Source organism: Callorhinus ursinus, unplaced genomic scaffold, assembly GCF_003265705.2.
Source record: "Callorhinus ursinus isolate GAN/ISIS: 27379988/994484 unplaced genomic scaffold, GSC_fseal_2.0 scaffold49, whole genome shotgun sequence".
Taxonomy (NCBI): Eukaryota; Metazoa; Chordata; class Mammalia; order Carnivora; family Otariidae; genus Callorhinus; species Callorhinus ursinus.
In genome coordinates, this window is record NW_027397111.1 from 10,695,075 (window position 1) to 10,715,750 (window position 20,676).

A 20,676-nucleotide genomic window follows, 5' to 3' on the forward strand; every position below is an offset into this window, starting at 1 on the left:
TGGGGCTGTGGTCCCAGGAAGGTTGTACATAAATGGGGAGGTCAGGGGTACTTTGTCTCTCGTGAGGACATTGGTGCCGAGGTTTCGAGGTGCTTCTCATGCCCTTAAAGGGTGAGGGGGTCATGGGGCCTAGGGGAAAAAAGTAGGGACTCTCCATCAGCCCCCAGAAGGAAGAAGCAGCATGGGCCAAGGATGGTTTTGGGGAGCAGCAGCTGATGTTTATTGGGGACCAGTATCCCTATGCCAGATATTGGGGGCCTCGCCCCCTGCATCTCTCGCTTCAGCTTCATTCGTCGCTGTCGAACTCTGAGGACAGACCCTGCAGCAGGGGCAGGGACATGGAGTGCCGGTCGGGGTCCCCGGGGCCCCCACCCTGGACTCCTGGTGGGGGGCTGCGGGGACTGAAGAGCCAGTTCTCTGCCAGGGTTGGGGATAGTCACAGCTTGACTCATGCCCTGGTCTTTCTGCCTCCCTGGTCCCTCCCTGGCCCTCTGCGCTGTGCCCACCCCCTCACCAGGACCATGCTTCCCCCTCGTTACCCCTGGCTCCCTCACTCCATCCCCCTCACTGGGATCCAGTGTGGAGTGAGGGGTGCCCCACACATTCCTGGGCACACACTCCTATATTCCCCATGCCCTCTCCCCTTTACCCGATCTCATCCCTCTCAGCTTCATATCCTCTAGCAGTACCTGACAACATCTGGGGCCCCCTGCGGAAGGGGTTTCGGCCCCTGTAGGAGAATCTGGTGGGCCTGCCCTCTGGCCCTTCCTGAGGAGGTGGTGTAGGTGGGGCTGGGACAGGCGGGGGTACATCAGTAGCTTCAGGGGTATCGGCAGCGACTGATGTGGGGGCCAGAGGTGGCATGATGCCGAGGTTGGGTCTGACCCAGTTGGCACCGTGGGGCAATGGATCTTTGGTCAGAGGCTTCTGTGGTCCCAGCACTCCTTTGGGGTGCAGTGAAAACTTGAGGCAGGAGAAGGCAACAGGCAGTGACCGTTGTAACCGGAGCAGCTGGGGCTCACGGGCTGTAGGCAACAGCTCCAGCTGTAGCCAGGAACAGGAGAAGACCTGGTAGATGACATAGATGCTGTGCGTACTTCGGAGCCAGGGAAGGTTTTGCTGTAGGCTCACCTGCCCTGGCGGCAGTAGCAGGAAGGCCACCTTCTTGCGCAGGCCACCCATGTGCAGGCGGATCCGGCAGGGCTGCCCATCCAACAGTCGCATTTCTTCATAGGGTATCTCTGCTCGGCCGTTTGGTGAGTATTCCCGAGTGCAGTGGGCAAAGGCACCCTCAGACCCTGCCTGCTCCAGGAGGTTTGGTAGTGGCCCCACTGGTTGTAGTGCCCGCCGACCCTGCCAACCTGGTAAAGCCAGGCGGATGTGGGCTGGGCGGGACTGCTTCACTAGCACACCCAGTAGGTCATAGCAGGCTGCATCCGACAGGAAAGGTACCGCCACTACATTGGGCCCAAAGCGCTCCTCGATAACCTGCAGATGGCCAGTTTACAGGTCAGGGACTGAGTTAGGGTCAGGAGTTACCTGGTAGCCTATTCTAGATTGACCCTCCCATTGTTCACTGTGCAATTACATCTCCACAACGTGCTCAGGCTGTTATGCTTTCTGCTTATTTTATAGTTCTGTCCTGTAGCAAAACCTTGAATGTCTACTATGTGTCAGACCCTGCTGGATACTGGGAGTACATAAAAGCATGAGGCTTTGACCATGTCTTATTATAGCTCAGTCTAATGGAGGAGATGAAGATGTAGACCGTAGTCAGCTAAGTAAAATAATAGAGAGCAAGGTTAAATCACCAGAAGTGATTTAACAGCCTTTGTCTTTGATAGAAGAGGATCAGAAGATTTCTAGTTTCTAGGTGGTAGTACTTGAGTTTTGAAGGAAGTAGTTAGGTAGGAGGATGGTCAATCCAGGGAGAGGATACAGCCAGTTAAAAAACCTGAACTTACAAACCAAGAAGGGCACATTCAGGAACACATCATTTCGTAGTACTTAAACATAGGGTCTGAAGAGCGACAGGCACACAGGAACTAGACGATGAAAGATCTAAAGTGTGCTAACTGACAGGAATTTGATCCTGAGGGCAGTGGAAAGCCATTTGAAGGGCTCTGGGTGAGAGGGACGGGATCAGAAAGGTGCTTTAGAAAGTTACTTTTGAATAGCAAGACAAAATAAGGAGAGGAAGATCGGGTAAGAGTATTGTATAACTGCAAGCAGAACATGGTGAGGCCTTCAACTGAAATAGAACTTTAGGTTATAGAATTAGTAGAACTTGGTCAGTTAAGGAGTATGGGAAAAGGAATCATGAAGGATTAGTCTTAGATGATTGGTTAGATGATTGATGTCGTTCACTACAATGGGTATACAGAGATAGGTTTGGAATGACCATTCTTCAACATCTTCTGCCCTGGCTACAGGGAGTAGTTCTTTTAGGGATTTGAGGCCTCATCCTTGTAATGCTGTCCCAATAAGCTTTTAGGGATTCTAGTTCCTCTTGGTTTTGTCCTTCTTGTCTTGGCTTTTTTGGTTTGATAATCCAGTTCTCCAAAGTTTAACTTCATGACCAACTGGGAAACCTTGTAAGATCCTCTCTAGTAATTGTACGCAGGTATGATCTCGACTCATTAAAGATATTGCTGGCCGAGACTTCTGGCTCTGTGTTCTGCTAGGGAGTACATAAAATTCCCTCTTTGGGTCCCTTTCGTGTTTGAGATCTATTCTGAAAATACTCTGTTCTACTCCCCTTCCTCAGCCCTGAATTCCCACATGTCTGTCTCCCTACTGCTGGCATTGCCCACTTTGCTGGTCTTCTGGTAGAATTCATCAATGATCCCTTAAGGCCAATCTGTTTTTTTTTTTTTTTTTTTTTTGCTACATAGAGCTGTTTTAGAAGTGCTGCCCCACAGCGTAAGAGGAGGATAGCTAACTGATGGAGTTGTGTCTGCACTTTGTCACCTAGCCAAGGAAATAAATGGTGCTCTTTCTTAATGTGCATGGAAGAATTTCCCATCATTCCTGTGCTTCATTGAGACATGGAATACTTTCTTTCTGGTGGGGGCGTCAGGCTGAAGAACAGGACTCTGAGAAGGTTCATTTGGGTTTCCCAGGGGTGACAACAGGGCACTGGTGGGTTGGCATTTTTGTATAGAATGCTCTGTCCCATGACAAAAAAAGCGTAGTCACCAAGTATAACTTCAGAATCCTACCCTAGCTGCTCCTTTGGTCCCTAGGATCCTATACAAATAAGACAAATATAGGAGTGTCCCCAGGAGGTATCTCTCTAATAGGATTTTGAGAAATACCTGGTTCTTATGGTCTAAGTGTCTGCTAAAAGGTGAATCCCTAATTTAGCTGGAGGCTTTTTCCCAGAATATAGACATGAATTTGCCTTGGGGGTGGGGGACGGTTATTAGGCCCTATTTCTTACCCTTGAGGCCCCCAGTAGTTATCCTAAAATAGGGAAAATAAGATTTCTATGCTAGGGTGACTGTTCTTGGTAGAGTCATCATTTGAGAACACTACTTGTTGTTCCCATTGCAGTTTTATTTCTGGGTGAAAGTTCTATGGAACATAGAGGCCTGCAAATTTAGATCTCTCAGGGGCAGCCCGGGAAAATGAAAAGATAGTGAGGAAGACTATCTTCCTGGATGTACCTTGGCTGGTTTGAATTCTGAATGAGGAGCTCTTGAGCCACATTCTTGTTAGCTATAGGTTCTACAAAGTGCTCGGTAAACTCTCAGCAGTTCTGGAGGGAGGAAACCAGGTCACTCAGAGGTGTCCTGCTCCTTGAATTTGCCACATACGACAGTGATTTATTCTGAATCTCTGCCTTTCCTGACAATTTTCCATTTAAATAGGGAATTTTTCTGATGCTGAGAGATAGTGTAGCTTTCTACTAGTTGATGATCACATTTACTTTCAGCCTAATGAAATGCTTGAGCTTGTCCGGACCAACCTTTTACACTGCTGAAGCCAGGTACTTTGATACTTGGGAGGGCCTTTACTTTCCTGTTTCTCCTTCCCTGGGAAGCTGACCCTCGTGGTGAGCTGCTGCTTCATTTCAAATGGGAGCCACGTGAGCCACATGCTGTTAAGGCTGCTTTGAGTCTGGTCGGCACTACTTTAAGATGGTGGTTTTAAACTTGGTGGGCTGCCTTCCACTAGTGCTTGAAATTCACTATCCTTCAGGTTACATAACTGGAACCTGATCCCCAAATTCTCCAAGTTCAGAAATTGTAGCCATCTAGATTTGGTGGGATTTGTTGGGTACCTGCCACTCAGATACAGCTGACATCTGCCTGCTCCTAAAAATCTACATATTTTGCTCAAAACCCAAATTTCCCATTCTGTGGAAGTTAAAGGTGGAGGAGGTATCTGTGAAGAGGTTGAAGTTCCTTTAGAAAGTTTAAAGGGCCCTTCTTGATCAGCCCCTGTACCTTTTTGACCTCCTTTTCACTACCCATTTGAACTCTATTCTAGAGGATCATTTGCCGTTCACAAATATGCATTTTTCTTTTTCCTCTCCTGGCTTTTGCATATGCTCTACCTTTAATTAGGACACCGTTCACTTACCCACACACCCACCTGCTCATTAACTCATTTAGTTGTTTAGTAAGCACCATTTATGAGTCAGTAATTCCTTTACCCTGTACATGAGAATAATTTCTATTTGCCTAGCTAGAATATCACTCCCCAGGAAATCTTCCTGACCTCCTAAGCCCTACCCTGACTTAGCACTTGTTTCAGTTTTCCTCGATTCCAGTTGCCTTTCAAGGAACCTCTTACTGTTTTTCCAATTGTGATGAAATTGGACACTGTATGCAAAGCACTTCGTGCAGTGCCTGGCATGTGAACAAGCCCTGAGTAAATATTAGTTGTTATTATCTTCAGGCTTCCCACCCCTTCCTACTCATAAGTTGCTCAGACCCATACTCATGCTCAAGGATGATGGGCTGGGGTCTGGGGTCACTTTCTTTTTGGCCCTCTTACTTTATCCTTGATGAGGGTCCAGGTGGCATCAGCTTCATCCAGGGTCAGCAGGTGGGGGGTACCAACCAACATGATGGGGTGTGGGAGGGGTTAGGCAGGGCAGTGGCTGCTGCAGGAACCCCAAGTTGCCTAGGGAGGTGAGGCCCCAGGCCTTAGGCTTTGACCTACTACAGCATGAGGTCATAGAGGTCCTGTAGATAATGGGGCCTTGGGTGGGGAGAGGGCAGTTACTTTACTAGCCTCACTATGCCCACAGCCCGGGTCCATATCCATAATCTTTTTAAGAACAGAAGTCCTTATCCATTCTCCTCCTTAGGGGAGAAGAATGCAGGTCTGTTTGGGTGCATTTGTATATGTCTGTGTGTGCTTGCATGAGTGCATGTGTGCATGTGTATGTGTTTTTTTCTTGGTCTGAGTTCTTTAAGGAAGCAGAATCAGGCTTCCCTCTTCAGCAGCCTCCTGAAGCAATTTACTGTGTTATCTTATCAGCTGCAGATAACTTCTTTGTGAGGCTAGATAGGGGTCTTGAAGGACGTGGGAGAAGTTTAAATCAGGACTTAAGACTGAGAACCAAGCAGTAGTTCTCAACCTTGGTCATATTTTGGAATTACCTGGGAGCTTTAAAAACTATAGATACCTGGATCCTACCCCCCAGGGATTCTGATTTAATTGGTTTGGAGTGTGCCTAGGCATCAGGATTTCTAAAAGCTCCTCAGGCAATTCTGATGTGCAGCCTAGCTTGAAACCCATTATTAATGAGTGGGTTACAATTGCAATGAAAACCAGGTGTGTGTGTAGGAGGGTGCCATATGAGTGGTGACAATGTGGAGGATAAGAATCTAATTGGGATAATGTTGCCTTAGTAACTGGAGAGGACTTTCAGGAAGCCAGAATTACCCAGGTAAATTTGAGGAAATTTTTTTTCATGTGCCACTCCCTGTCCTAGGCTGATCTGTGTCTACCTGGCACTCTCCTCCTACAGTCCTAATCTGTGTGTGATTTTCCCCTTGTGTCTCTGTCCAGAGATCTCAGCCTGGTGTTTGCTGGAAAGTGGTTTTTCCTTGGAGAACCACCACTCTGGAGAGCCTTTCTAGTAGCTACTCTCCCACTCTGCCTCTTACCTGTCCAAAGAGTCTTCTCTTGAGTCCCTATGGAGAGTCTCCTGTGTGCCCAGGAAGACCGTTTCTGTATGGGGAGCATCCTTTCCTATCCTGGCCCAGCATGTAGGGCTGTCCCATAAAGTTGGCCATCATCTGAACTAGCTGAAGTGGTATGAGGATAAGGCATGGGGAATGGTCCTACATGATGTAACTGGCCTCAGGGGAGGGTAGGCCTCTGTAGACAGAACTAACTGTATGGGTGCTAGGTGTTTACGCAAAGATTTGACAGTGGGCATGGGACTGTGCTCCAGGAGAGGACTTGATATCAAATATTTGTTGAAGTTGTGTATGTTAGGGGCTATGCCAAACACTTTGAATCCATTATCCTGGTAATTCCTTTTAGTAACCTCTTGAGGTAGGTACTATTATTTCCTCATTTTACAAGTGAATTAACAGGCTCAGAGAGGTTAAGTAGATTAGTGCAAGCGATACAGTGAGTTAATGGAGGATCTGGGATTCAAATCCAAGTCGGCCTAATTCCAGCTTTTAAGTTAAAATTTGAATGGTAGTTCTTTTTGGTGAAGGAAGAAATTGCTGTATCCCTTCTGTTCTCTTGAGTGTGTGGTGGGAGGGCGCCTGCTCAGTGGATATGCAAAGTCGTGTAGTGAAAAGGAAGTGGGCAGGATGAGAGAAATGCTGCAATAGGCCAATCCAGAAACCCCAAGCATCTTTTCAGGGCAGGCAAAACCAAATTTCTTCCTCTAGTGCCCTCCTAGCCCTACACCAGGAGAGGTCATCTGGTGTAGTATAGTTGGCACTTCTGTTCCCTCCAGAAAGGAATCCTGAGTGAGGTAGACAGCAGTGGGGGAGAGAGACATACACCAGGACAAGGGACACAGATGTGGGGCAAAACAGACAGTGCAAGGAGGCAGAGATGCAGAGATACAGAGACAGAGAGTTACTGATAAACACAGGCAGAGAATGATGTACATCCATATCCTAAGGGGATTCCAGAATGAGAAGGGGGTGGATAGGGGAGGGACAGGGATGATGGGCTGTTGGTGAAATGTGAGGAGGATCTCTTTCAGATTTTCACAGAGGGGCTAACAGGGGGGAAATTGGGTATAGATGAACTCCTCAGTCAGAAGCCCATATCTTCATCTCTTCTGATGATGATTCTTTAAGCTCCCTGCATTCCACACTGCCCTAAGTGAGACTGTCTTTCCCTTTGGCTCATAGAGTCAGATTGAAAGTTGCTTAAGGAAAACAAATGACAACTGAGTTCTGGATGGGGTTGAGCCTAGGAGTGGGCTGTTTGGTCATAGCCTGCTCATGGGGTTGCCTCCAGTGTGGCACATTCTGGGGTTTCCCTGGACACAGATCATCTGCAACATATCTGAGTGGTGCCTGGATTGGAGAGCATGAGAGGAACAAACAGGCAGGGCTGGTTATTTAGGGAACATGGGGTTCTCTGCAAAAACCTCTAGAGTAGTATAGAATAGTGTTGATAGCAGAGCCTTTGGAGGGATAAAGAGTCTTGACCAGTCTCTTCACTTCTCTCAGGCTACAGGGATAACTGTACAATCCCTGATCCCTTATTTGAAACCTTTAGGGATAGATGTGTTTTGGACTTCAGATTTTTTCAGATTTTAGAAAGGGAATATAGTGCCTTTATCATATATAAAGGAATACTCCAGTGAGGTTTAGGGCAGTGCCCTATAATCAAACATCAATATTTCTGAAGCTAAATGTATGAATATTCACACCAAGTAAGATAAATAAATACTATAAATACCATCCTGACGTTTCAGGTCAGGTTTTGGACCAAAGTTATAAAAAAAACTATTGTTTCTTCAGAGATTTTTTTTTTTTATTTTGGAATTGTGGATAAGGGATTATTCTCAGGTTATTGTGAGGAGTAAGGGAGTGCTGGTAGTCTTCTAAACATATCACATGGTAGGTGTGTATCTCAATCCAAAACAAAATACTCATGTCCAAGGGGGTGGATTTTTGGCTTGAAGAAAGAAGGTTCTTGCAATGAACAATGCACAACTTTGGAATCAGCTGCCTTGAGGGGCTGTGCACAACCAGGGAATGAAGGTGCCTTAGACAAGAGGTTTCCTGTGGTGGGAAGGTGACAGAATTCATTGCTTATGAACATTGACTGCCTAGGATTTCCCTTTTCATGTACCAGAGGGGAAAGGCAAAAAATGTGCGTGTGTGTGTATGTGTGACACAGGACATCACATATACATTTCTTTATAATAATGTTGTAATAAATATCTTACTGCATACATCTGTGTTTACATCTCTAATTATTTTGTCAGGATAGATTATTGAAGAGGAATCCCCGAGAGAAGGTTATGGACGTCTTAAAGACTCATGACCAGTTAGGGTTAGGATTTTGTCACAGTTATCCACAAAACCATTGCCTGAGTTTTTTAACTCAGAACCTCATGAAAAAGATTAGTCTTGAGAATGACTAAGCCCACACTCAAGGACAACTGTAGATCTCAGTGTGACAACACCTCTGAAAATCCTGCCAAGTTTCTGCACTGTCTCTTCAGCTCTGCGCTAATGAGGACCTGGTAAGACCCCACGTGGCCCTAGAGAGGATATCACCTGCTTTTTTAGATCTGCAGCCTCCTCTTCTGTGTGGTGTCCCATGGTGTTTGGTCCAGCTATCTGTGCTGAGTGGTCAGCACTACACTTGCCTTTAGGTCTTCATGGCTGACTCCAGTACCTGTGGTTATGATAGTTTTCCCAGAGAGCTTGGGTCTGCCTGTGCAGCGTGCAGCTTTCTCCGACCTTATAATGGTGAATCCCTGTGTTTTGCCTGAGATTATATTCATTCTCGGCTCCATGCTGGTGTGAAAGATCTTTTGTGCAATGTCCCTTCCAGTGTAGAGTCTTAGCCGAAAGTCAGTCCGCTGTTGGGCAACACCGTGACACTTATTGTGTAATATCTCTATTTTCTGTTAGCCACAATGGAGCAAAATATTCCTATTTAATCATATTGTACCAACATCATGTGCTTCTAGTGATGTTGACCAGGACAAATGGGGGTGCTGATGTGGATTTTATTTGGGAATTCAGCGTTCTTGGCTGAGGATGCAGAGAAGAGCAAACTGGTAAGAGACCACAGTGACTGGACCTCAGGCAAGCAGGTGAAGTGGTTATGATTTCCTGGGATATCAAAATTTCTTTCAGTTGGACCTCTGACCCCTATGGCTGTAGGCCCAGGAGGAGAAGTTCTAGCAATTAATTCTTGAGATATTCACAGGAGAGTGGGGGTAGGGGAAATAGTAATTACACATGAGACCAAGAGGATTCTCTGGACTGGGAATGGCAAAGATCAGTGTGCTGGCCAAATTTGGGACCCCAATCTGGGCACATTATCCAGAATAAGCCTGTAACTCTTTCCTTAAGGACAGGCTGAAAATAGAATCTGGCTGTAGAAACGGAGAGGGCTGTGATCCCAGACAAGTAGACAAAGACTTGCCTCCTGAGGCAGTGTCACTGTTCCCAGACCCCCAGGTCTAGCATCTGTAGAGGAGCTTTTGTGTGGAACCATGGGGAGACTTAGGTTAAAATGATGGAGGTGGGGGGGGAGAGTTTTCTTTAAGTTAAATCTTGTGTACTATGAACCATGGTAATTCCTGATCTTATTTTCCTGCATGGTAACGTGTAGCCCCCTGCCTCCTGCCTCCCGAGCAAAATACGTGGATAGGCCAAAGCCTGCAGATGCTAGTGATAATGTAGAGACTTCACAGCAAATATTTGCTGAGTGGTTATCATAGTCATATGTATGTAGTAGGTAAAGATGATATAATCCACATCTCTAGGCCCTAGACTCTTCTGTATGTCCCCTCACCTCCACCAGCAGGCTCAATTGTTTTCTGCCCATTAGAACTGGCTTTTTCTGACTGTGAAGGTTTCCAGGAGCCGGTCCCTGATTTGCTTGGTGCGGACCCCATAGATGAGTGGGTTGAGGGCAGGTGGCAGCAGCAAATAGATGTTAGAGAGAAGAATGTGCACAGGCTTTGGGACGGTGTGACGACCAAAGTGGTGTGTGAGGTAGGAGAAGAGACCAGGTACATAGAAGGCCAAGATGACACAGATGTGAGAACTACATGTGCCAAAGGCCTTGGCCCGGGCCTCCCGGGTAGGCAGCCGCAGTACAGCGTGGGCAATGAGCCCATAAGAGGCAGTGATGCCCAGGAGATCTATACCTGACACGGCCAGTGAAAGCGCCAGCCCATACAAATTGTTGGCCCACATGGTGCCCACCACAAGCTCTACCACTGCCATGTGTGCACAGTAGGCATGATCTATGGTTTTGGCTTGGAAGTGCTCAAATCGTGCCACCAGCAGAGGGAAAGGCACGACAATAGCCATGGCTTTCAGTGCCAGTGCCAGTGCTGCATAGCCTACACGGGCTTTGGTGACCAGGAGAGGGTAATGCAGTGGACGCCCTACCGCCACAGCACGATCACAGGCCATGGCCAACAACGCACCAGATTCCACAGCAGTCAGTGCATGCACAAAAAACATCTGGGCCAGGCAGGCAGCATATGGCACAGGCCGGGGCCCGAGCCATAGCACAGCAAGCAACCCCGGGGCTATAGATGTAGCTAAGCCCAAGTCTGTGGCTGCCAGTGTGGCCAGGAGTAGAAACATGGGCTGCTGCAGTGTGGAATCTATCTGCACCAATGCCAGTAGTGTTCCATTGCCCAGCAGGGCCAGCAGATACATGGGCCCAAAGACAAGTGTCAGCCAGGCCTGGGCACCCCCTGGCCCTGGAATGCCAGTCAGTATGAAGAAGGTTGGGCGTGGGAAGGTGGAGTTGGGATGTGGACCTTCTGCCATCCTGTGGGGGGCAAAACTTTAAGGCTCATGGGGGCATGACTTCTGATAGGGGAGAGACGGGGAGAGATTTTGGAGGGTGTCACAGTGACACAGACCCATCCATGGGGTATGTGTAGGGGTAGTGCAGGGTTGGGGGATCACAGGGTTATAACTTTTGGTTGGGGTTTTGGATGGATAATCAAGGTCACTACCCCAGCTTGGATGGGAGAATCCTTTGTGCCTGAAAGCCCATGAGTGTTATAAGGGAAGAAATGGGGAGACACCAGTATTGAGAAAGGAAGGCCTCCCTGTTGCAGTGGCTGCTATAACTGGAGGTCACCTGAGAGTTGGGGCTGAGATGAATGTTTTTCTTCCTCAGGATCCAAAGTAGAGTCCGTCTCAGTCTCTCTAAGGTGGGGAGAAAGCCAGAGCTGGTTGGGGATCAGGCCCCAGGCTGCACTGTCCTTGACTTACATCCTTAGGCAGAGCTCCTGGCCTCAGCTTCCTCAGCTCCACACTGGGGGGTGGACACAATGATTGTAGTGTTGTCCAGCTTGAACATTCTGGGCATCAGCCCTCAGAGAAGAAGAGTAGAGAGAAAAGGAGAAACAGGAGGAGGAAGATTGGACCTGGAGTGAAGCTGGAAGCCTGCTGTGACAGGAGAAAACCTGCTGCATTTTTGGGCTGCTTACATTATTCTTAACTTGATGCTAAAGGAGTGAACCTGAACACTGGCTGGAGAGTTGAAGTTGGGCCTGGGAAGGAACAGAGAGAGATGACAGCAAAAAAAGGGAGCTTCGACGTCTCCCTTCCTTCTTCACGATCCAGAAAGGGGTCCCACTAAAGGCTTATTCCTGGGGTGCCAGAGGGAGTGGAGGTGCCAGAGGGGGAGGAAATGGCACTCAACCCAGAGTAACAGCCACCTGTGGAAGAAGCGTCTCTGAAGTTGGAGGAAGCAGGGTGAGTAGAACTGATTCCACCCAGAATCTAGCTCACGGCAGAAGATTAATAAACATTGAATGGATAATTGAACAAGGAGGAAAGCACCAGCAGAAGACTTGACCGGAGAAAGATCTGAGCACTGTGTGTTGGCAGCTTCTCTTCACCTTGGCCAATGCCTCTGGGGCCCTTTATGAGGCTGTTCCACCTGCTTCCCTCAGGGCCCTTAGCCCTCCCACCTGTGCTGCATTAACTCTTCCCTGTGCCGCGTTAACTCTTTCCTGTGCTGCCTCCTTGCTCAGTGTGAGACATGGTAACTCAGGAAGTAGAGACGAGGACAAGGAAAGAGACTGATTTATGGGAGTGGAGAGATCTGGGAAAGAAGAACACTTCCTCTGGGAGTTCCTTGCTGACACCCTGAAGTCTAGAGAGAAGACCTTGCTGTATTCTTGGATAGCATCGGTCCCCCTCTATTGTAATTACTTCTCTGCTCTCTCTCTCTAGCAGTGCTTCCTGTTAGCCAACATCTCCACGGCTCAGTGCCTCATATGTAGTTGTCTATGCGTAAATACTGCTTTTAATTATGTGGCAGTACTGATGGCCAGGCAGCATTCGCTGACTAACAGCGGCTCCTACTGTTCCAGGAGACTTCGGGAGCCACGGGGATGAGAAAGGAAGCTATTCACCATCAACCACTGGGTACGATTCTGCTCCAACGACACATATCCTAAATCACACTATGCAAGATAATGTAATAAAAAATGGGGCTTGCGGGAAGGGTGGCATTAGGGTACAACGTTCAAAAACTTTGTCAGTGACACATTTAAAAAAAGGATAGGACCCTAATAAAAATGGTGGCACCGTTTTACACACGTTAACTGGTTAGAAAGTGCATAAATACACCAATAAATATGACACGTTACCTTGAAAAAGACCTGGAGTTTTCCTTGTTAGAGGCAGTGGGTGAATAATGGAGAAGCGGTGGAAGGGGAGACTACGGTAGTCCCCCTTATCTCTGGTTTCGCTTCTGCAGTTTCAATTGCCTGCTGCCCTCAACCACTGTCGGGAAGCAGACAATCCCCTTTCTGATGAATCGTCAGAAGGTCAATCGTAGCCTAACGCTACCTCACAACCCTGCGTCATTCCCCTCACTTCACGTCCTCGCTAGGCATTTTATCCTTTCAAATCATCACGGAAAGAAGGGTGAGTATAATGCAGTAGGATATTTTGAGAGAGGGAGACCACGTTCACATAACTTTTATTACAGCATACTGTTACCATTATTCTTACTATCAGTTACCGTGAGTCTCTTGCTATGCCTGATTTATAAATTACACTTTATCACAGACATGTATGTATAGGAAGACACTGGTACAGGCATACCTCATTTGATTGCACTTTATCTGATTGCGCTTCACAGATAATGTGTTTTTTACAAATTGAAGATTCGTGGCAACCCTGCCTCTAGCAAGTCTGTCGGTGCCATTTTCCCAACAGCACTTGTTCGTGTCTGTGTCACATTTTGGTAAATCTCAAAGTATTTCAAACTTTTTCATTATTGTTATATTTGTTATGTTGCTCTGTGATCAGTGATTACAACTCAATGAAAGCTCAGATGATGGTTAGCATTTTTTAGCAATAAGGTTTTCAAAGATTATTTATTTTAGAGACAGATTGAGCTGGGGTGGGATGGAGGGAGAGGGAGAGAATCTCAAGCAGATTCTCGGCTGGGTGCAGAGCCTGGCATGGGGGCTTGATCTAATGACCCTGAGATCGTGACCTAAGTCAAAATCAAGAGTCAGATGCTTAACAAACTGAATCACCCAGGCGCCCCTAGTAACAGTTTTTAAATTAAGGTACTCACATTTTTTTTTTAAGACAAAATGCTATTGCACACTTAATAGGCTACAGTAGTGTGTAAACATAACCTTTATATGCACCGGGAAACAAAAATTCATTTGACTTGCTTTATTGCTATATTTGCATTATTGCAGTGGTCTGGAACTGAATCGGCAGTATCTCTGAGGTATTCCTGTATATATAGGGTTTGGTACTATCCGAGGTTTCAGTCATCCACTGGGGTCTTGGAATGTATAACCGGCAGATAGCTGGGGACTACTGTAATCTGAAATTGGGTGAAATGTAACACCGGATATGGATGATGTGGTTCATAACCTAAGTGGTGATAGATGTTTCAGGTGTGTGCATGTTGGATTTTCCTTTGCTGCTGTGTTCAGCAGTTTTGAATGCAGTTTTGTGCATTCACCTAGTTCCTGGCAGAGGGAATCACACATAAGATAACATGAAATTCACATTATACTCCGTTCCCCAATGTGTCAATTGGTTGGAACAAATTTGCTTTTCAAAACCAATTTTATAGCGATCTAACTGAATCTCTGTTGTACCTGGCCCTGTACCATATGGTGAGGATACAGTGGCAATAACAAGACCCTGCTGCCCTCAAGGAGCTCACTGTCTAGTGGACACAGTGATGCAAACAGTTATTGGAAGGCTAGAATTGCGTTAATTCAGGTTAGTACAGATATGGTGGGAGCACAGAGAGAGGAGCCTTTCTCTCTTCCTGGGGAGTCAGGGAATTCTCTGAATTAATAGTAATGGCTACATCCTATGGAGTTTCCTATGTGCAGGCACTGCTCTAAGTCCTATTCCTACCACATGCATTTGCGGTAAGTACAATGATTTACCCCATTTTACAGATAAAGAACTAAGGCACAAACTTGTCCAAGGTCACACAGTTAGTAAATAGCAGTTAAATACTAACTGGATCTGGCCCTAGCATTCTTGCTCTTAGCCACTGCTTTAAACACTTCTGCTGATATTTAGCACATGAATAGTTTTCTAAGATATTTGGGCCAAAAGGATCTGTACCTGGGAGGAAAAGTTCAGGTTGTCCTAGGATTACTGAAGAAGGAGAGGAGCACTTGGGAGCTGGGGGGCAGTGGGTGGAGAGCCGTGAAGGGGATGATTGTGAAAAAATGCCCTTGAGTGCCATTACATTCAAACTAATGGGATTTTTGGCTGACATATGCCTGTCCTGGGCACCAACTGTAGAAAAGATTATCCATAAGATAAATCACAGATCCTTTAAGCTCAACCCAATTGAAGTCATTAAGTTCCTGCAAATCTTCTGTATTCTGTGTTGCTCACTGTCTATTAATTCAGGATGTACTGGGGGATATCATTGACTTATCTCTAGAAAAGTTCCTTTGTTGGTTTCCTAGGCCCCAGTCCAACATTATAGAAGCTTTCTGAACACATTTGGGGTCACCTGGCTGGTCTTTCCCTGAGACATTGGGAGGAGTGGATCTGACATTACACCTGTGACCTTGTGGAACTGTATGCCAGAGCCTGCCCCCCAGGGGTGGGATGTCAGCCCTGTAGGGCAGCGAAGGTAGAGTGGGAGGAGGAGGGGGGCTCATTGGACCTCTCAGTTGCTTCTTGACTGGTATGGGAAATAGGGTAAGAGGGCTCTGTTTGGGAATTGACCCTGAATTTCTCACTTCTTTGACTAATGCAGCTACCACCACCATTTGCTATCAAATAGGGTTTCTGGAGATCAGCTTGTGTCCATGTAGGCTTGTTCTGATTTTCTGCTTACAGTGATCAGTGAGCAACAACATGTAGCAGTAAATTACCCATTTATACAATAGATTACAGATTAGAAAATCTTGGGTACTAATGGTGCCACTCAACACTAGATCCTCTTCTAGAAACCTCTTAAGGCAAACTCTCAGTTGGCCAAGTCTCAATTCCCAGTTGAGTATGAGACCCCTCTCTGATCACTAGTACCACAATAGCCCAGGCTTCACTTTCCCTCAGTTTCTGGAGGGATAGAGAGATTCTCTATAAGCCCAAGGTAAGATCAGGTGGCACTCCATATCCTGTGGAGATGTGGATGACATGAAACCACCACACCACTCTGTTTTCTAGGTCTTCTAGCTTCACTTCCCTCCTCCATCCAGTCCTTCCATGAGAATATCTTTAATAATCCATTAAGCTCGGGGGATACTTCCCCGATAGTAGGATAGTGGATATTCTGGCACTAAGGTTGTAAACTTGTGAGGGGAACTGTTCTCCCTATTATAATAGGATCTGGTAGAAGTCAGGTTCTGGTAGGGTTATGGAATAGCTCAGATCTACTTTTTTTTTTTTTCTTTAAAGATTTTATTTATTTATTTGACAGAGACACAGAGAGAGAGAGGGAACACAAGCAGGGGGAGTGGGAGAGGGAGAAGCAGGCTCTCTGCTGAACAGGGAGCTTGATGCGGGGCTCGATCCCAGGACCCTGGGATCATGACCTGAGCCAAAGGCAGACGCTTAACCGACTGAGCCACGCAGGCGCCCCTCAGATCTACTTTTTATCAGTTCTCCTGTAATACTGTCTGCTGTCCTTATCCATTTTCCCTTCCTCTGCAGTGGGGTCAGTCCTTTGGGTTGACTCTATCTTTGACCATAGATAGTGGTGACTCTAGTGTTCTCTTGCATGCTGAGGTCGCAGTCCTTGTCTCCCAGGTGACACTGTAAGACAGAAAAATTGGGTTATGATGCTGAACACCCCCCCACCGCATGCCTTAACTTGTCCAATCATTCTTTCCCTTCAATGTGAGCCATGGAAGAGGCATTTTCTGACTAAGTCTCTCTGACCAATAGTGGCTAAGGAGACCAGTGCTGGGTAGTCTTCCAAAGACTTTCCTTGCAGAAGATGAGTAGTTCCCTCCAAAGGTTCTCTAGCATTTAGGAGGGGACTTTGGAACTGACTGCATTTGTTGGGGCCATCTTTTGAGAAATTAATTCCCTAAAGTTCTATTCTGAGGTAATAGGTAGCGCCTTTATCTTTTCCACCATTACCTCCCTTCCTCTAAGCTCACATTGCATGGCTGAGACTCTTACAGCCAAGAAAGTACTAACGTCATCCACGGAATCCAGCAAACATTATTAAGAACTCGTTACATGCCAAACATAGTATTATGAATGGAGAAACACCCTCTCTTGTCATTACATTCACACAGCCACCGAGGCCCACTTCCTTAAGAGCTCATGTATCTGTTTCCTTTCATCCCCACGGCATATGTCCCACTGTATACCCCACAACCTTATTTTAGAATATTGCAGCAGTCTCACAACTGATACCCTTGTTTCTAATATACTTCATTGTACTTTCTTTTTTCGTCATACCTTTATTTGAGAAGTGGGTAATATATATAAAAGTACAAAGAATAACAAATGCACATGTTATCAAGACATCCAGAACTGATCATTATTACCGTTTTGTCCCACTTGCTTTCAGTTCCTTTTTAATCAAGGCAATAAACGTTAAAGATAAAATTAAAGTCTCTTTGATCTCCTATAATGTTTCATTCTCACCTTAGAGACGGTAATTAATCATGAATTTGGTATATCTTTCTAATTCAGTTTTTACTGCTTTTGCTGGTTGGTGCTTTTAAACATTTACATAAATTATTTCCTACTGTATACAGGAAATTATGTTTTGAGTTCTGCTTGTGCAGCTATACAGATCTTTATCATTCCTTTACATTTCTACATAGTTTTATAGCATATGATTATGCCAAATATTATTTATTCATTGGTGGACTTACTGTTTCTGGCTCTTTTGCTATGTATACTGCTATTTAATATTTTTGTACATGCCTCCTTTTTCACATGTATAAAAATTTCTCTATACATCTAGAAGTGGAATATCTGGCTCATGAGATATGCATATTTTCATCTTTAGCAGATTAGTTCTTCAAAATGGTTGTTCTACCTTGTATTCCCACTATCAATTTATGAAAGATCCTGTTTTTTTAACATCCTTGACAACACTTTATATTATCAGACTCTTACCTTTTTGTGAATCTGATTAATTAGAACTATTAGCTCATTATTTTAATTTATATTTTTAATATATTTATTGGTCATTTATATTTATTCTTCTATAAATTGTCTGATCATTTCTTTTGCCCATTTTTCTGTTCAGTTGTCTTCCCCCCCATATATTATTTTGTACACTTTCTCTGTATATTCTAGATACTAATCCTTTGTTTTACATTGGAAATATAACCTTCTAGTCTGTTAATTACCTTTTAATTTTGTTTATGGTGTGACTTGTCTTACAGAAAATTTGAATTTTAAATAAAAAGCACATATAGGCCATGTACTTTTGTGTATTATTTAATAAATTCTTTCCTACCCTGAGATTATAAAGATATTATCCATTTTATGGTGTTTAGATATTTTTATGTTTAATTCTTTTAATCTATCTGAAATTTATTTTTGTGTGTATGACATGAGACCAGGATCTAGTTTTAGTTCTTTGTTTTTCTTAAAAGGAAACTTAGTTCTTCCAGTACTTTTCTGCAATGATATACAATTATTACACACTAAGTTCCTGTATATAATAGATTTAATCTAGGCTATGTCTTTATTACATTAATGTTATTTGCTAATTCCTCACCAGTAATAATTACTATAATTGTCTTTATATCTGGCAGGCAAGTCACTCTTTCTTATTCTTCTGTGTGTTTGTTTCTAGAAACATCTTGGCTTTTTTTGTGCCTTTATTCTTTTACTTGATTATTAGAATCACTTTGCTAAGTTCCATGAAAAATCCTATGGGATCTTAGTTGGGAATGAATTTAGTTTTTAGATTAACTTAATTAATATCCTTCCAATATGGAATCTTTCCATTCATAATATATCTTATCATTTATTCAAGTCTCCTTGTATTTTATTCAATAAAATTTAAAGATCTCTCCATGATGATAATGCACATCTTTTGGAAAATTTATTCTCAGTTTCTTATAGCTTTAAAAATCAATTTATTGGGGTAAATGCACCCATATTAAGGGTATAATTTGATGAGTTTAGACAAAGGTATACACTCATATAAGCACCATCCCAATCAAGAAATATAACATTTTTATCATCCCAGAATGTTCCCTTGCTACTCTTTGCAGTTAATTCCCTATACTCCTGGCCCTAGCCCCAGCCTCAGGCAGCTAATGGTATACTTTCTGTTCTTATAATTTAGTTTTACTTTTTCTAGAATTTTTATAAATGGAATTATGTAGTATGTACTATTTTTTATATGGTTTCTGTCACTTAACATGTTTTTGGGAGTCATCCATTTTGTTGCAGGTATCATTAGCTCATTCCTTTTTATAGGTGAATAGTGCTCCATTGTATGACTATTCCACAATTATTTATGCATTATTCCTTTGACAGACATTTCAGTTGTCTTTATTTTTTAACCATGATTAATAAAGCTATAGTGAACACTTGCATACAAATCTTTGTGTAGAAATATTTTCATTTCTCTTGGGTAATGAAACTTAGGAATGGTACTGGTATGTCATGTGGTATGTGTATGTTTAACTTTATAAGAAACTAACAAATGCTTTTCCAAAGCAGTTGTACTATTTTGCACTCCCAACAACATTGTACGACATTTCTAGTTATTCTACACCCTTGCCAACTTTTGGTATTGTCTGTCAAGTTGTGATTTATTGAACACTTACTGTGAGTCAGGCACTGGACTGAGCACTCTCCATGTATCATCTCACTCAATATAATGTCCCTCGGAGGTATCTACTATCATTATTTCCATTTTACAAATAAACAGACTGAGGGACGTCGCTCCCGTGGCTAAGTAAGTGGGGGGTGGAACCCTCGTGGGACGGTGTGGTCTCAGGACCCTCGGGGTCACAGAAAGACTGGGGGTGCCTGAGTGCGGCAGAGCTCCCAGGTATCGGAGCGGGGGAAGCCGGCTGCAAAGACGGAGCTGAAGAACAGGCTCTCAGCTGGGGGTTGCCATAAACTGATCTGCGGCACAGTTGGGCCACTGCTCTTCCAGTAGGGACCCAACAAGTGGCAGATCCGGGGAGACTCCCCTTCTTCCCCTGGGAGGAGTGGCGCGGGAGCGCACCGCAGGGATCTGCTGGGTTTGGAGACTCCACACGGGGTCATGTGCCAGAGATAGAAACGCTCAGTCACAGGCCGGGTGAGCATGGAGTGTGGCCAGAGACCGGGGAGACGGGAGTGAATGACTGCTTTTCTCTGGGGGTGCACTGAGGAGTGGGTCCCCGAGTTCTCGGCTCCTCTGGGGCGGAGATTGGGAGGCCGCCATTTTCACTCTCGTTCTCCAAAGTTGTACGGAAAGCTTGCAGGGAACAAAAGCTCCCAAGAGCAAACGTGAGCAGATTACTTAGCCCTGACTGGCAAGGGCAGGGCAATTCCACCTCTGGCAAAGACATTTGGGAACCACAGCAACAGGCCCCTCCCCCCGAAGATCAGCAAGAACAGCCAGCCAAGACCAAGTTTACCGATCAATTAGAACAGCAGAACTCTAGCACTAGGGGAATACTGCACATAGAAGTCATGGCTTTTTTTTTTTTTACCATGATTCTTTAGTCTTTCAAAGAATTTTTTTTACTGTCATTTTTTTTATTTTTTATTTTTTCCCTTTTTCAACCAACATCTTATCAATCCCGTTTTTAAAAAACATTTTTATTTTTCATTTTTAGAGTCATATTCTATCCCTTCATAGTAGTTACCCTTATTTTTGGATATATATATATGTTGTTCTCTCTTTAAAATTTTGAGATACGGGGCGCCTGGGTGGCTCAGTTGGTTAAGCGACTGCCTTCGGCTCAGGTCATGATCCTGGAGTCCCGGGATCGAGTCCCGCATCAGGCTCCCTGCTCAGTGGGGAGTCTGCCTCTCCTCTGACCCTCTTCTCTCTCGTGCTCTCTCTCATTCTCTCTCT

At 44.9% G+C, this 20,676-nt stretch overlaps 2 protein-coding genes across 3 annotated transcripts; both read right to left on the reverse strand.

Moving 5' to 3' along the window:
* Positions 1 to 104: 104 nt before the first annotated feature.
* Positions 105 to 5,134, reverse strand: CUNH11orf42 (chromosome unknown C11orf42 homolog). Of its 2 annotated transcripts, none has more exons than XM_073882997.1 (3): positions 5,005 to 5,134; positions 690 to 1,488; positions 105 to 319 (listed from the first exon to the last, which is right to left on the reverse strand). In XM_073882997.1, the coding sequence occupies exons 1-3, from the start codon at positions 5,074 to 5,076 to the stop codon at positions 105 to 107; spliced, it is 1,086 nt and encodes a 361-aa protein (XP_073739098.1). In that variant the 5' UTR covers positions 5,077 to 5,134. The 2 variants fall into 2 exon arrangements, with proteins under 2 accessions (XP_073739098.1, XP_025704267.1); XM_025848482.2 differs by having other exon boundaries at positions 194 to 417.
* Positions 5,135 to 10,010: 4,876 nt separating this feature from the next.
* Positions 10,011 to 10,976, reverse strand: OR52W1 (olfactory receptor family 52 subfamily W member 1). The gene has a single exon (XM_025848480.2). It carries the CDS (start codon positions 10,971 to 10,973, stop codon positions 10,011 to 10,013), a length of 963 nt encoding a protein of 320 aa, XP_025704265.1. The 5' UTR covers positions 10,974 to 10,976.
* Positions 10,977 to 20,676: the final 9,700 nt, after the last annotated feature.